Source organism: Polyodon spathula, chromosome 19 (genome assembly GCF_017654505.1).
Source record: "Polyodon spathula isolate WHYD16114869_AA chromosome 19, ASM1765450v1, whole genome shotgun sequence".
NCBI classification, from domain to species: domain Eukaryota; kingdom Metazoa; phylum Chordata; class Actinopteri; order Acipenseriformes; family Polyodontidae; genus Polyodon; species Polyodon spathula.
Window position 1 is genome coordinate 9,230,848 of NC_054552.1, and position 15,432 is coordinate 9,246,279.

The 15,432-nt window shown below is 37.9% G+C and overlaps 1 protein-coding gene across 13 annotated transcripts in view; it reads left to right on the forward strand.

The window, feature by feature from the left end:
- The first annotated feature begins 7,787 nt into the window (after positions 1-7,787).
- Positions 7,788-15,432, forward strand: part of LOC121294941 (serine/threonine-protein kinase BRSK2) — a 221,233-nt gene continuing 213,588 nt past the window's right edge. For all 13 annotated transcript variants that reach the window (XM_041219164.1, XM_041219166.1, XM_041219169.1 and 10 more), the window contains exon 1: positions 7,788-8,194. In XM_041219164.1, coding sequence (XP_041075098.1) covers positions 8,101-8,194 — 94 coding nt within the window. In that variant the 5' untranslated portion in view covers positions 7,788-8,100. The remainder of the gene's footprint in view (positions 8,195-15,432) is intronic.

A 15,432-nucleotide genomic window follows, 5' to 3' on the forward strand; every position in this document is an offset into this window, starting at 1 on the left:
ACTTGTAGTTCTGCTGAAATATTATAATTTGTAATCAATTTAATCTCTTGTTTTTTGTACCAGCTTTGAATTCCCAATTTGGATGTCGCCTCACCTCTCCAAGTCACATACCGATCAGGAGGACTGAGGATTAATGGAAGACCATTCCAGCCTTTATCCGTTCACCACTGTTAGCCACTGAGCGCTGAAGTCTCCTGGGCTCGCAAGGTGCCTGCCAATGCTTTTAGTTCACTAATACCACTAGACTGCAAAGGCCAATGCCACGCTCCCTGTGAGTCCCAACAAAGACCAACAACTTGGCACTAGAAGGGTTTGAACCACACACAACCATGCAGTAGAAACAGAGGCACTTTATAACTTTTCTTGGCGTATACAATAGAGCATTTGCTGTGACTGTATGCAAAATAGAAGGAAAAGACATTTGTAGAAATATTCTCCTTCCTGACAAAATAGTTACTTTAGTTTTAGGATTGTGCGTTAAGGCATGGATACATATACTGTGCTGTACAAATCTTTTACAGTGTAACTGTGTTATAAAAAGTTTTGTAGAGTAATTCAAGGATGTTGGAACTAGGGGTGCTTGGGGTGTGGTAGCACCCCCTGACTTTGCATGGCTTCCATCATATACAGGGGTTACAGTTTTTTTTCAATGGCTTTCAGCACCCCCACTATAAAAATTGTTTCAGTGCCACTGGAATAATTGCACAGAAATAAAACAACAATGCAGCAGCAGGTCAGTAGGTCCTCTATTGGACGAGGGTCGTGTCAGTTAAGCACAAAAGCCAATTAGGCGTTAGAGTAGAAAAACAATACTAACAGTCCCGGTAGGGTAGGAATAATAATTCTGAAATGACATGAATAATTATGGTGCCTAGCTAATGCAATTGTACTGATTGTGCTCTGGTTGATTTTATGCAGAATTCACTATTAGCTGCTGTGTAATTATTAAGGCACTACAAACCTAATTATCTCTGGCAGCACCAAATTCTCCACTTGATTGCTACAATTTGCATCTTATTCTGTATTTATTTACATTATAATCACTGGGCTTTAATTACAAAGGAAACAGTTGTTTTTTCTCAATATATTTAACAATTTGACTCATACCACGAATGCCTGTGTGGGATGATAATTCCCACTTTTCTTCAAACCAGAGGTCTATTTGTTTTCCTAACTGGGACGGTGAAACCAGCCATATAAACATAAGGATAAACTCTGGTAAAAGCAGAATGCAGTCAAAGCACGGATGAAGAAAGGAAAGTAGCAGAATTACAATTGTAAACCTCTGAATGTATATTTAACTGGTCCAGCGTTGGATAATGGGTTCATTTTGAATACAGTCAAACCCTCTTAATATTGCTTCAAATGGATAGACCATAAATTGTAAAAATAACACCAGTTTACCAATAACTATTTAGATAGATGACTTGGGACCCAGGTTTCTGATGACACTGCCTGTCCTGTTATGCTATTATTGGCCTCTGCTGGATCATCTGCTATGTCCATACGTACTCTATACCCTAAAGACTCTTCTAGTGGAGTATGATTCAGCTAGAATAAGTGGACTATTTCTTCTTTGTTCATTTAGCCTCATTTCTAAAGACCGTGTTTCAATTTTATTTTGTCCAATCCTAAAATAGGTTGTAATTGCGTGTGATTAGACAATTATAGCACCTTCATAAATCAAGTTGTAAATGCAAGTCTCATGAAGACTTGGCTCTCCAGGGCTGCGTAAACATATTGTAGAATAGATCTTCATAAAATGTGTTATTTGTCAGACCTGTCAAAAAAATGAAGAGCATTCCTCCTTCAGTTTGAAAGGGGTAATAAAACCGAAAAGTGAAAACACATTTTCTTACCTCTCATTAGCACACCAACGTCCCAACAAGCTGATTGTCGTTTTGCTGTGCAAGGTTTAGTTTACCAGACTTCATTTTAAACCCCTGGTAAGCCAGGGAATTATAGATATTAAAATATTAAAATCATCATTCATCATCCATCTCAGAATCTCATTTTCAAAGGAACTGTCTCAAAAAACAATAAGTTTCTAAAAGTGTGAAAATTTAGATGCACATTGTAGTACAGCTTCAAAGATACCTTGACTGGAGACCTTCAAATACTCTAATGAAAGAAGGTGGATTCAAGTTTCAGATTAATTGGAAGCACTGTTTTCAAATGAATCATTTGACAAACAATGCATTTCATATATTACTAAATCTAGAAATCAACAATGCATTTGATATGGTAAATGGTGTCTGTGAAACCTAATACAAGGGTATTAGTATAAGCTTTATTTGTAAAATATATCTGTGATCAGTTTACTAAGAATTTTGTTTTGGAAATGCATACTGAATCACTTACACAAGAGTTAAGAAGAATGTTAGCAGTTCATCAGTCTAGCAACTAAGCTCTTTACATCTTCCCTGAACCAGGCTGAGCTATGCTTAACACATCCTCCATCAACGCTAAAGCACCACATCACCAGCCTGAAGAGCTGACAAGCCTGCATTATGTGGGCTGGTGCCTCTTTCTTTTCTTTTTTTGGATTATTTGATTTTCCTCTGTGTTGGAGTTTGTGCTCAGCTCCAAGTCAGTGGGTGCATATTTAATGCTGCTGAGCCTTGGAAGCGAGCATCAGAGACATTTTTGCTAGAACACACATGCCAAGGCCTTCAGAACTACCGTAATCTTTAATTCCCATGGAAATCGCATGTGCTTTGCAGAATCAGAACACTTATTGAACACATATGCTGTAATGTGGGTTCCACATGAAATCTGAGCATGTTAGCCATCGATTTTTAATATCGTAAACAAATCATTTTTGATAAGGGAAGGTGACGTCAAACCTGCTTTTTATTCCACAGCTGTCCAACATTTTTGGCTAAAAGAGTGTGACGCCATAGCCTTCCAGCCCAGATGATATTGGCACAGACAGAGACTCGGACAAGCTAAATTAATGCACAGTTTTAATTACAAATACACAAAAAATAAAATGGATAAAACATTTACAAAAACCTCACAAAAATAAACAAACAGACAGACAGCCCAGCACGGAACCCAAAACACAGAACATACAACACAGAACACAGAACAACACCTCTATCATCCACATCAATCCTAACAACGTGAACATCTATTTTATACACCTGTGGCTGTCATTTAATCATTTATTCAATTGTCAGCTCCAGCCACATTCCCACATGTTTGACAGGGAGAAATGTAACCCTCTCCCTGCCAACTTAATATTTCCCACATCAACACACACATGTGCATCGTTATGGCCCTGCCACTCTGCCACAGACTTACTGATGATCAGAGAATTTTTAAAACAAGACTAAATTACAAATTGCCTCTTAAACCAGACTATACACTGCTTCAGTACTGTTGTGCTCATTATGTTTTGTTTATGTACACAGAATTGTGTGTTTGTTGCATTTTGAATTGCTTTTAGCAAGAAAATGCAGATTGTGAAGCCGTAACCAAACCATGATGTAAAGATAACAACACAGAAACTGAACCTTGATTGCTTAAGAAAAGAATAGTAAAGGTGGAAGCTTATCCAAGAATAAACACACACACACACACACACACATATATATATATATATATATATATATATATATATATATATATATATATATATATATATATATTATATGATATATATATATCATATATATATACTTATGTTGTAGTACTGGGAATACAACTTTGCTTTTTTAATCAAATGCTTAATGCTTAATCTTAATACATAGTTAGGAGCTTCCAAAATGTGAAAAGGCATTAACTTGGCACGCAAAGATAACTTGGCAAGTGATGTTCCTGCAAATGCCCAAATATCTTTATAATGTGGGATGCCTTTGTCCTCTGAATCGCTGTGACAGCAGCACAATATAACATGTTTTAATGACTCTGAAAGCAAGGGCGTTGATTAAACACAACTAGTACAGATGTTGTGACTGACTTCAAAGCCCTGTACATGCTCTGAAGTCAAGTGACCTAACAATGTATTATTAATGCAAAGTCCACCCCTTCTCTCAGTCTCCTCCCACCTCCTCTCAGTGGTGTATACTTCCACGCCCAGTGAGCTGACAGCTCAGAAAACACCACACCCCTACAGCGGTGCAGCAAAAAAGATTTTCCCAGCAGGTTTGAAACACCTGAGTCATGCACTCTGTTTCCGATGATCTTTACTGATGTATTCTCCTTGTTTTGATTCACCATCAAAAAGATCTGTTTCAGCCACCACTCTGTAAAGTCAAGAGTTTCAAGCACTCCTCTGTCCTCAGCAGAGCTCTCAAAGTCATGTCTAAACGCCCAAGTACATCAGGTCTTCCAGAGCAACTCTTACCTGTCCTCCTAGTGGATAGAATACTAAATTCACACTGAGAGGTATTTCTTACTGTTTGAGAGAATCTCTCTGGTATTCCTCAGATCCACTCGTGACAGAGTGATGCAGTGGCATGTGAAGACTGAAACAGAAAGAGTTACAAAGTGAATCGAAGCAAGAAGAAAATACTAATAATTAAGATAACTCTAATATGTCATCCCCACATCAACTTGCTCTTCAACTTAACAAATTCCCATGCATTACATTGCATTTGTAATTTGTAATGCAAAAGCAAATTTGTACTTTTGAAATTGATAAAAGGGAGTCAATTTACTGCACTCGCCAGGTTTTTGAAATCAGGCCCTTAGTGTAAAGCATATGACAACCAAATACAAGGAGTTACCATAAAGTGGTATAGTATACTACACTCTGTTTGTGTTACTGAATAATGCATTTGAAATAGTAAACACCTGCTGATATTATTTTTATCATTTTTTTTTTTTTGTATAATTTGCCCATTTAATTCCCTCCAGTCTAGAATGGCCAATTATGTTTCCTCACCATAGCAATCCCCATGACATAAAGGGAGAACTGGAGAACAACAGGCATCCTCTGATCCCACAACCAAGCCAGTTGCCTCTTTACAACCTGGAGCTGAACAGCAGAATACCGGCAGGCTACTGGACCTGAAAGACAAAGGCCAGCCCTGTGGGACAGGCGTCTGCTTGTGCTCACCAGTTGCCTGGTCGCTGTAGCGCAGTGAAGAGAAACAGTCCCTGATGATTTCACCTCCCTAAACCACAGGAGTGTCAGAGTCAACGTGATGCTCCCTCTGGAATCTCCAGCAAACACCTACAAATTTACACATGTAGGACGTGAACCTATGCTCCCTTGACTGTAAGCTTAACCCTGCACACCACACAGCTGTGTCTTTACCCTACCTATTTACCCTACCCTACCTACAGCTGTGAGACATCCTACCTATTGATGTTTTAAACATAATGCCAAAGTGATAGTTGTGGCCCCAGACACCACTTACCCCCTATAGGTACAGATTTGTTTTTGATAGTACATTTTGATTCCCACTGTCTCTCTGGAAGCCTTGTGCTTTCATTCCTATTTGTGCATCTCAGACTAGACTGACTTGAAGCCAATCTGGCCGCTCAAGCGAGCACACCTGCTCATTCCTACTCCCAGTAGTTCCTGCTGGCTTAGGAAGCATGTTTCTGTTTGTTGTCTTGCTGTAGGATAAATTAATCCTTGACCCATCAACCACTGTTAGCTGGCATGGTTTTTCTCAGCACTGTCAGCTCAGCATTGATTCAACTGCAGCAGATCTTTCCAACCTGTGGTCTGTGGTCCTTGAGAAGATCACTTAGGTTACTGTTTCTGTGCCTTCAGCCTACATTACTTCCAATCTGCTATACCGTCTACACCTAAAACCACGTCTCAACAATCTCTGTGCCTTCTAACAACTTATTCTGAAGATCATTAAATATTTACTATAATAGCATTAAAGTGGTAGAAGCAAACTAAATACTTTCATAACTCTTACTGGTCATCCACTTGTATTAGCTATGTACATACATTATTCTTACTGTCAAATGTACTGTGTTTTCTAAAAGCAGGGTTTGTCAATACAGGCTATAACACTGGCTACACCCTAGGACTCCATACTGTGCTGGACTGTGACAGCATCCTTACACCTACCAGTAGAGGGCCATCAGGGATTATCATAGCTTTCTGCTGAGATACGCTTTGAACACTCAACACTGATGGAATGGTGAAGCGATGCATGCTGTAGCAAGATACTGAGCTGCTTCTACATTCAGCAAGAAGAGTATTTGCATGATGTCGACTGGGATCACCAGATTTGTAACCATTTAACCATGGAATGGGCTAGGTATGGATAGGAAATGATGTGTGTTTCAGCAGTATTTAATCTTCAAGCCAGCTAGTAAAACAGGAGAAATGTAAATCTGGTAGCATTTTACAATGGATGGCATAAGGTTATAAAGTAACAAACTTAGCTTTTTACTTTTATAGACCAGGGTTAAAATCTACCATGGTAAAGTAGTGCAGTAAAGTAACTATACGTTTACCATGCTTTTACATGTATTTACTAAGCAACGGGGAGGGGGCTGGGCGTGAACTGGTGAACCTGTGCATCTTAATCACAATGCAAAAGAGCCGGGATCTTCTGCATTCATGGTTTTAGAGCTTTTAACCTCTTCTCATGTCATCGACAGGACAGACAGAATCCACAGCTGCAGTGTAACACACAACACTGCCTGTTACGCTTAGTTGTGGTTTACCATGATTCCACTCTGTTTTTATAGTGTTTACTGCACCTTGCTATGATTTTACCATGGTACACCACACTAATCTTGTCCACATCACAAAACCGCCACACAATTCATCACAATTGGCACTGGACAAAAGAATTGGATAGCCAGGAAGACTGAACTGACTCACTGCTATGAGGGTTGGTCCCTATAGTGGAACTTGTGCTATCACACAGCTCTGTGGATAAATATTAAAGTGTTCTGTCTTCTACCTTTCACTAGCACCTTTTCATGAACATAATAATAATAATAATAAAAAAAAAACATTTTTATTATCTTGGCTTAGGTATAATTATCTTTATACAGTGTTTAATGATGATATATAAATATTATATACAGTATAAATTGAATATTAGGGTATTTAGACCTCTCACTTCCTTGGCACCACCCCAAAGAGAATCACATCATATGGTATGATAATGCTTTATGAATATAGATTGTTAAACCTGAATATGCATTCAATACATGTCAGCTCAAGACTTATATTTAAACTATGCAACGATGACACAAGGCTAAGGAATGGTGTAATGCATACCTTGCACAAAATCGACACAATCCTTGCAGTTTTTTCTAAAATAGATTCTTGTAGATGCCTTATGAGATATACAAATTTCATGCATCATCAAGGCACAGTATGGTACAGTATAACCATGGCATTTTTGTGCAATGCAAGCATGAAATAATTATTTATCCTTGTGTCATCCTTGCATTGTTATTGCTCTAAACTTGACCCAAACATGATGCTTTGTTTTTTGGCATTGAGTGCTTAAACAGCTGAAGTATAGCAATTTATTTAACAGAAAATGTACTGAACATATAGTACTAAACCAATATCTATCTATCCATCTATCGATATCTACCTATCTATATCTATATATCTATATCTATATCTATATCTATATATAACCTAATGGTTCAAATTACTGAGAAATAAGAAATATCAGTAATGTATTATTATTTTTTTTATTTGTATGTATGTCTGTGTTTACTGCAACAAGAAGATATTCTAACCTAATTCTGTAGTAGGAGCAGTTGCAAATGCGTTTTGTTTGGTCGGCTTCCGTGTCAATCAGCGACGACGGCTTGGGATCTTCCTGTCTGAACTCGCCGCTGTGTGTGGAGTGCTCTGTAGCTCCGATAGAGGCAGAGCGAAGGCGTGAAGGTCCCCTTCTAGCACAATGGTCTTAGGATCTTAGACTAGAGCGCTCCCGACCATACACTCACTGCAAAGGAGAAAAGAGAGAGCCGTTCCCTTTCGGCGAGACTGCGAGCAACGGGAGAGGAAACAGGTGCTGGGGAATTAAAGCAACACAAAAAAATAATTCTTCAGGACCTTCAGAGAAAAATTAAAAGGATTTAAAACATTGCATTATCCTCTCAATATAACCACAATAAATATAAGAAATCCTTATCGCAGAAAGCAAAATGTCATTGTCGGGGAGAGACATCAGCGGAGCTCAGCATGCCCAGTCTGTTGGACCATATCGCCTTGAAAAAACGTTGGGGAAAGGACAGACAGGTCGGTTCTCCTAAATGTGTTTCATTTGCATGACATCATGCAATTGTTTTATTTTTGTTATTGCTGTTGGAATGAAAGTCGCTGGTGCAGTTGTTACAGGATTTGTTTCTGGATGCATTTGAAACGAAGCACGTTGGTTATTATTATTGTTTGTGTTATTGTTATCATTGTGATAACTAGAAGTTAATTTTAAGTATTATTATTATTATTATTATTATTATTATTATTATTATTGCTATTTGGTCTCTCAACTGGACGGGTGGTTTACATTAATCACATTTTCTTTATTTTTTTGTGGTGGTAGTGCTTGGTTAATCTCATGGATGTATTTTGCATTATGGAATAATTTACGATTCTGGTCTATCTGGTTTTAATGTGTTTGTAAACTTGTCAATATTTCATAAAACAAACAAACAAACAAACAAAAAAGCTTAGAATGTATGCTGGCTGACCACAGGTACCTAGGGTTATATTCATAGCTCCTATTTATATAGTCCAAAGGTTTTTAAAACAAGATATATTTTAATATAACAGTAGACATAACATTAATGAAAATGTGTATTTTATTAATAATGTTGATACGAGTTAAAGTAGTGTAAAATTACACAGCATAATGAGATGGCAGGTGCGGGTTCATTACCAGCAATTATTGTAAAGATCGAAGGCACGTGGTATACAGCCCTCGTTTCTTTTTGTAAAATAAAAAGGTCATTTCGTCTGAGGAAACCTATGTGCACTGATTCTTGTTGTGAAGTACTGTAAAAGCAAGTTTTGCTTTTTCTGGGTCGGTAATTGACATATCGTCAATGTAACGCAAACGACACACACTATTTTACGGTAACTGGGTTGTGTGTGTTTAAAACTGTCTGCGCTAATGTCAAATTCAAGTGCGGTGTTGGCGGCTAAGAAGCAATATGCACTTCCAGCACTGGCAGATCCATAAGTGATGCAACATTCATTGTGCAGCCCAAAAACAGCAGCGAGTTGCATGGTGTTTTTGCCCATCTGCTCTCTAAAAAGGCTACAACATAGGCGTTACCTTCCCTCACACAGCTGTCGCTGCTGAGCTCGCTTGCTGTGTGGTTACAAAATCTTCAGTCCTCAATTTCATTCGGGCGGTTTAGTGCCAGTGCCCCGACTGCACCGGAACATCAACGCCGCCTATTCTAAAAATAAAAACAAAACACAAAATAATTAAAAAAAAAAAAAAAAAAAAAAAAAAAAACTTTACAGTGAATCATATACTGAATTAATAGCGCGCCGGCTGGAGCGTAACTAAATAAAGGTACCGCGAGAACACTGAAAATGACATAAGTGCGTGTAAGACGATAAAGGTTCGTCAGTAATCGACTGTGCCCATCTATGTGTGAAATTTATGCCAGTAACCGGACCTGTTTTACGTTAGTTAGTAATTTATTTACGTTATAATAACAATAATATAAAAACTACATCTTTAAAAAAAAGAAATTGTTTTATTCGTATATGTCAAGCATAAGTTCGTCACGACGACATTATATATATATATATATATATAATAATAATATATATATATATATATATATATATATATATATATATAATAGGTAGTAATCTGTTTAGATTGATGTATATTTTCTAATCTCTGTTTACTGTTCGTGGGGACTGGTGTCTGATGTTCCTTAATGATTTAAAATTTTTACATTTTGCATACAGTTCAAAAGAATTTGCTTTCTAGTGCCTGTTCCATACACGTTTTAGAGGTCTGTGTGGGTAATGTGTACTCTGGCACTCAGTGGCTGTTCAGTCCTATACCTCTGTTTAAAAATGTCTTTCACAGTGTCTCCTTCAAAATGAATTTAATCTCTCAGCATTCTTCATAGACAGAGTTTGTCTACTGGTGTTTAACCAGAAATATTATCAATAAGGCTTGTTTAAATATTTGTCTTGAGTGCGTGCAGGCTTTTTAATTTGCCTGTCCATCTTTAAAATGTTATACACATATATAAATATCCAGGTTCTCCTGACTGGAGAGTGGCCAGTGATGTTAAATGTTAAATGTGCCAAATAGAGGAGCTGGGGGTGGGGTTCTCCATGTTCTGTTCTGGATGGGATAGTGACCATTGTAGTTTGAGTAGATCCGAACGTGAAATGCTGTCTTGGCACATAAGATGGATTCAATTAAATTCCCCATCCAGGTTTAGGATAACATTTAGTCATGTGTTCCAGAAGGGATACATGTACTGGTGTTTGTTTGCCTCTCTTAATTTGAGAGCTTGCTGTTTTTATAAACACCTTGCTCCTTGTGTGTCCTACATCTATATAGAACAGCACCATGGAACAGGGACACCATGTGGAATCTAAAGCAACTCAGGAGTGCTCCCCCCCCCCCCCCCAAGCATTTTTGATCAATTTATTTTAAAGGTTGCCAAACTGAGGTATTGAACACCTGGACCATATGATCAAATGGGCAGACCTGCACTGCTTGGAGCAAGCGCAGTAGAGGGGTTTATTTTCAATTCAAACTTTAGCATCAGAGATGCAGCATCTTGTTTTTCAAGAGGTTCCTGGGACAGCAGTCTAACTACTGTCAAAATTAACTAGCTGGTTTGACTGCCTAACCCATTGCGGTGGTCTAGTCCAACCCCTTGGCTACCCTGTTGGTCAAGCAAGTCTACTAGATCAATGAGTCAGTTTTATCCAAGATGTTGTTTAAGATTACTTTCAATGAGTATAGCCACAGATGTTTCCCCTGCTACAATATCTTCTGGTGTTTGTGTACCGTACTGTAATGAAGAGCAGGTTGTGTTTATAGTGCTGATCCGCTGTTTAGCTCTCCTAGGGCAATCTGCAATTGAGAACTTTAAAATAAGTACAAGTTTATATAAATCCAGCAGTAACAGTGTCTGTTGACTGAATAGTTAATCGTGTCTCTACGTCAAACCTGGATAAACAAACATCTTCCCCATTATCTATTCAATTCTCTCTTCCTTCAGCGAACCCGATGGTTTAAATGATCTGTACGTTGTACTGTAGACTACGCTGACTAATCTGGAATATTTCACTGCAGTGTAAGTTGTACAACGTAGCTTACATTTGTTTTGGTTCCAGTCCTTTATCTGTAGCTTACACAATTTAATACAGTTGCTTCATGAACAGTCACTTACAGGAAGCTGATTAGAAATCAATAGAAAAAAAGGGCAAGCAGGTTTCAAAAATCCCTGCTATCTCATCCAGTGGCCATGCTTGTCCTGACAATGGAATCTGCTCAGGTGGAGATTCCATTGCCGTGTGTGCGTGCGCACGTGCGCGCGCTTGCACTGCAGTAAGTTTGTATTCAGAATGGGACAGATGTAGTGTCTGTTAGTGTCACAGTAGTACCAGTTCTCTAGGTTGCAGCCTGTTCCCTCCATTGTGTAATGGGTTTTCTGACCTATTTCTCTTGTGCTGGAGGAAGAAGGTGGTGGTTGTTGTACATTACTCTGGGTGACTTAATGTAGCTTTTTTTGGCTCTTAGGCTTAAACACTGGCAAATTATTGGTGTGGGCTTCTGCTACTGTTCTTTCTTGGCCTTGTAATTATAAGAAATCAACCAACCGTAGTTACTGATTTGTCAGAGTTTCAGTACATCTTGTCCTGTGTACAGATGTCATCCTGTGCATTTTAAAAAAGAAACGCTTTTTAGGTTTACTAGCATTTCCCCCTGAGTACCATCTTTGTTTTTGTGAGTAAGTTAACACGTTGTTCAGGATGCCTCCTTTTTTATTATTTTTTATATAAGAGATGTAATTTTGCTGCGTTTGAGCCTCCAGAACCAACACTGTACAAGGTGATATCTCATACAGTGAGTAACATAATACACAGCAACAGTTTGTATACACCTTCATGAAGGCAGGGGAACGAAACACGTCGCGCACACACAGACTCTGTCTCTCTCACACACACACACACCCACACACTCACAGACATGGGTGGGAAGGGGGATCTGGGTCATTTTAAATCAGGTTGAATTGGTTCAATTAAATGATTTGGAAGATTGCTACAGACAGATTAAAAAATGCCGTGCTGTACTTGCCCACTCATGGTTTATGTCTTGAAATCCACTTGCTGCAAGTGTCACGGTAGCCTGTTGTTCAAAAGTCAGTTGCAAGGCATGGTAACAGCACTGAAACATTTGAGTAAAACTTTTTTAAAAGATGTTTAAAGTCTTGAAAGATTATGGATACCAAGGGTAAGAGTTAGATACTGTTTAACTAACGGTGTTAAGCTGAACTGACCTGCTTTCACACATGTAAAGGATTACTGTCTTAGATTTATATTTATTGATGTTAATGTTTGTCTTTCATCCCCTCAAGAACGATTGAATTTTAGAAATGATCAGATATCTGATCGTGGAGAAAGTCTGGATTTGTTTAGGTTCTAGCCCTGAAAAAATCCATAGGATTTTGCAGAAATCATATTGATGAAGAGGATAATAGCTGAGATGAGTAGAACCAGTCAATGACAGCAGGTCAACCAAGGTGGTTTTCTCCTTTTCTAAATGAACATACTGCTTCCACCCTTTTTATTGATGATTTAACCACATAGTGTACCATCCTTTTTTGGCCATTTTTAGGAAGCCATCGGATAGGGTTATTATTCTCCATTCACCTTTTGGCTCTAATGTTCTCTTGTGGAAACACTGAAATTGATGTGCCAAAGAATGAACGATATTGAATTGTTTTCTTTATTTGTACTAAGAGCTCAAATCAACATTTTTTGGTGACCTAGTTAGAAGTAGTGTTCCTGGTATATCGATACCTACGGTATATCATGATATCAAAGCCCTGTGATACCTAATATTGGGGTAAAATAAAAATATCGAAGTATCATGGTTTTTCGATACCGTGTTTTTTTTTTGTTTTTTTTTTAAGCTTATAAAACAAAACTCTAATTGTGTGCTTTAAAAACAATGTGAACTAAGCTTACTCATTTCCGCATAATGGAAGTAAACCAGCTTCCCTGCGCACTCTTCCATTCTTTTAGTTCAAGTGAATTCCAGTGCATGTTACTTGTATAAAAAATAAAAAGTCACAGCAAAGATAACACATAAAACATGAATGCACTAGAAGCTGATCAAAAGGGAGTTCTTTATTGCTTGCTTACTTCATCATTACAGTGCATTGGCTAGAAAGTGCGAAAATAAATTTTGCTGACGTTTCATTACCGCATGTCAAATATTAGCAATGTTTTTATATTCTTTGCATTTCGTGTTAATTTGTATTTTATGTGCATGTAATGTGAAATCTGTGAAAATCCTGTGTTTTGAATTGCATGCATGAGTGTTGGAAAGACCAGGATGAATAAGCTTCACTGCCAGCATATCAGTTTCCCTAACAGGATCAGTGTTACGCCACACCTGCAGTCACCCAGCAAAAGTCCGCCAATGCAGGTTCAGCATAAAAGCAATGAAAAGTACTTGCAGTGTATTATAGTAAGTATAGTAGTAGCGTTTTGTCTAATTTACTTTCTTTGCTAAATGTTTAACAACCAAACGAGCATGATGGGCCGAATGGCCTCATCTCTGTAGTAAAATGTCATGTGTTCTGATGTGCACTGGGGAGTTGTTTTGATGGAGACACAGGTATTTACAAGCCAAATGTTCTAATAGCACTTAAGAGATTAGTGGCTGGTTTGTTTTGTTTTGGAAATGTGGCATTTCACTATTGAATTGTGTATGTTAGCAGCGTTTTTAGAAATGCAGTTTGCCAGAAATATATATATTTTCAAAATATCTAATACTATAAAATTGTAAAACGAACGCAGCACTTAATTAAAGAGTACTATGTTTGTGTGTATTTCCTAATGCAACCCATTACTGTGTTCGTTTAAAAAGAAATGTTTTACAGTGTGCGTGAATCAGTCAGGCTAGTCTAGTTTTACATTATACTGTGCTTTTACTTTTTTACTTTTTCAAATATTTGAACAGTATAGATTCATGGAGGTGTTATGTTATATGTGACTTGAGTATAAGAAATGTTACAAACAAGAGGAGGTACATTTAGCCCATCTTGCTCATTTGGTTGTTTATTGATGCAAGCAAGAACCTCATCAAGTCATTTCTTGAAATAACCGTGTAAATCAGCTTCCACAACAGTGTTTCATTTTTTAATTCCTTGCTCACATTTTTAGGACACTTCAAAGATACCCCTGTATGTAAAACATCTGGCCTAGTTATAGCTTCAATTTCTGTGTTGGTTATCTATAAGAATTAAGAGATTCCTTGTAATTTGAGTATTTGAAGCTGGCAAAACAGCAGAGTTATTTTTTTTTATATGTATGAAATAAAGAAAATGGATTGCTTACACTAAGTGTTGCATTTTCTTACCAGTTTTATTAGAAATATAGTGGATAAACATAGGGCTACAGTTGGGCTAGCAGGGCATCACTTTTTAAGTTTAGTTAAATTATGTAGTAATGCTAAAAGTTATGAAATGATATATTTTTTGTTAATGTATACATTTATTTTGGTATAACTACTTATTCTACCATATGTTAATAGTTTTAATGTGTTCTATATAGTTATCAGTTACATTTTAATAAAAAGTAACTACATTTATTTAAAAAGCAATTATTGGGCTTCCGAGTGGCAAATTCAGTAAAGGCGATCCGTGGGGTGCAGGATGCACCATAGCCTGGAGATGGCAGGTTCGAATCCAGGCTCTGTCATTGCTGACCGTGACCAGGGGTGGCGCATAATTGGCCAAGTGCCGCCCGGGTAAAGAGGGCTTAGGTTGGCAGGTTCACCATGCACTAGCAACCTCTGTGGCTGATAGGGCATCTGCGGGTCTGCAGTGGAGCCATTCAGATCTGTGTTGTCCTCCAGCACTATAGGTCTGGGGGCTTTCGATATGAATCTGCAGTGCGGAAATGACAGATTGGCAGGAACACTTTTCGGAGGATGTGTGTTTCAACCACCGTTTCCAGAGTCGCCGGGGGGGTTGGAGCAGTGAACTGAGATAAAAATAATTGGGCATTCCAAATTGGGGGGAAAAAACCATTGGCGATGACTGACTAAATTTAAAAAAAATAATAAAATAAAAAAGCAATTATCATTCATACAGTATTGCTTCCCTAATGTACAGTCCTGCTCCCTTTGGAAACAGGAGTGAAGTGGTGACTGCCAGTGCAATTTGCCATGTTTCTGTAAGGAGACCCAGATTCAGGTCAAGGGCAGGCATACAGCTTCTTTTTTTCTTTTCTTTTTTTTGTGGAGAAATTTG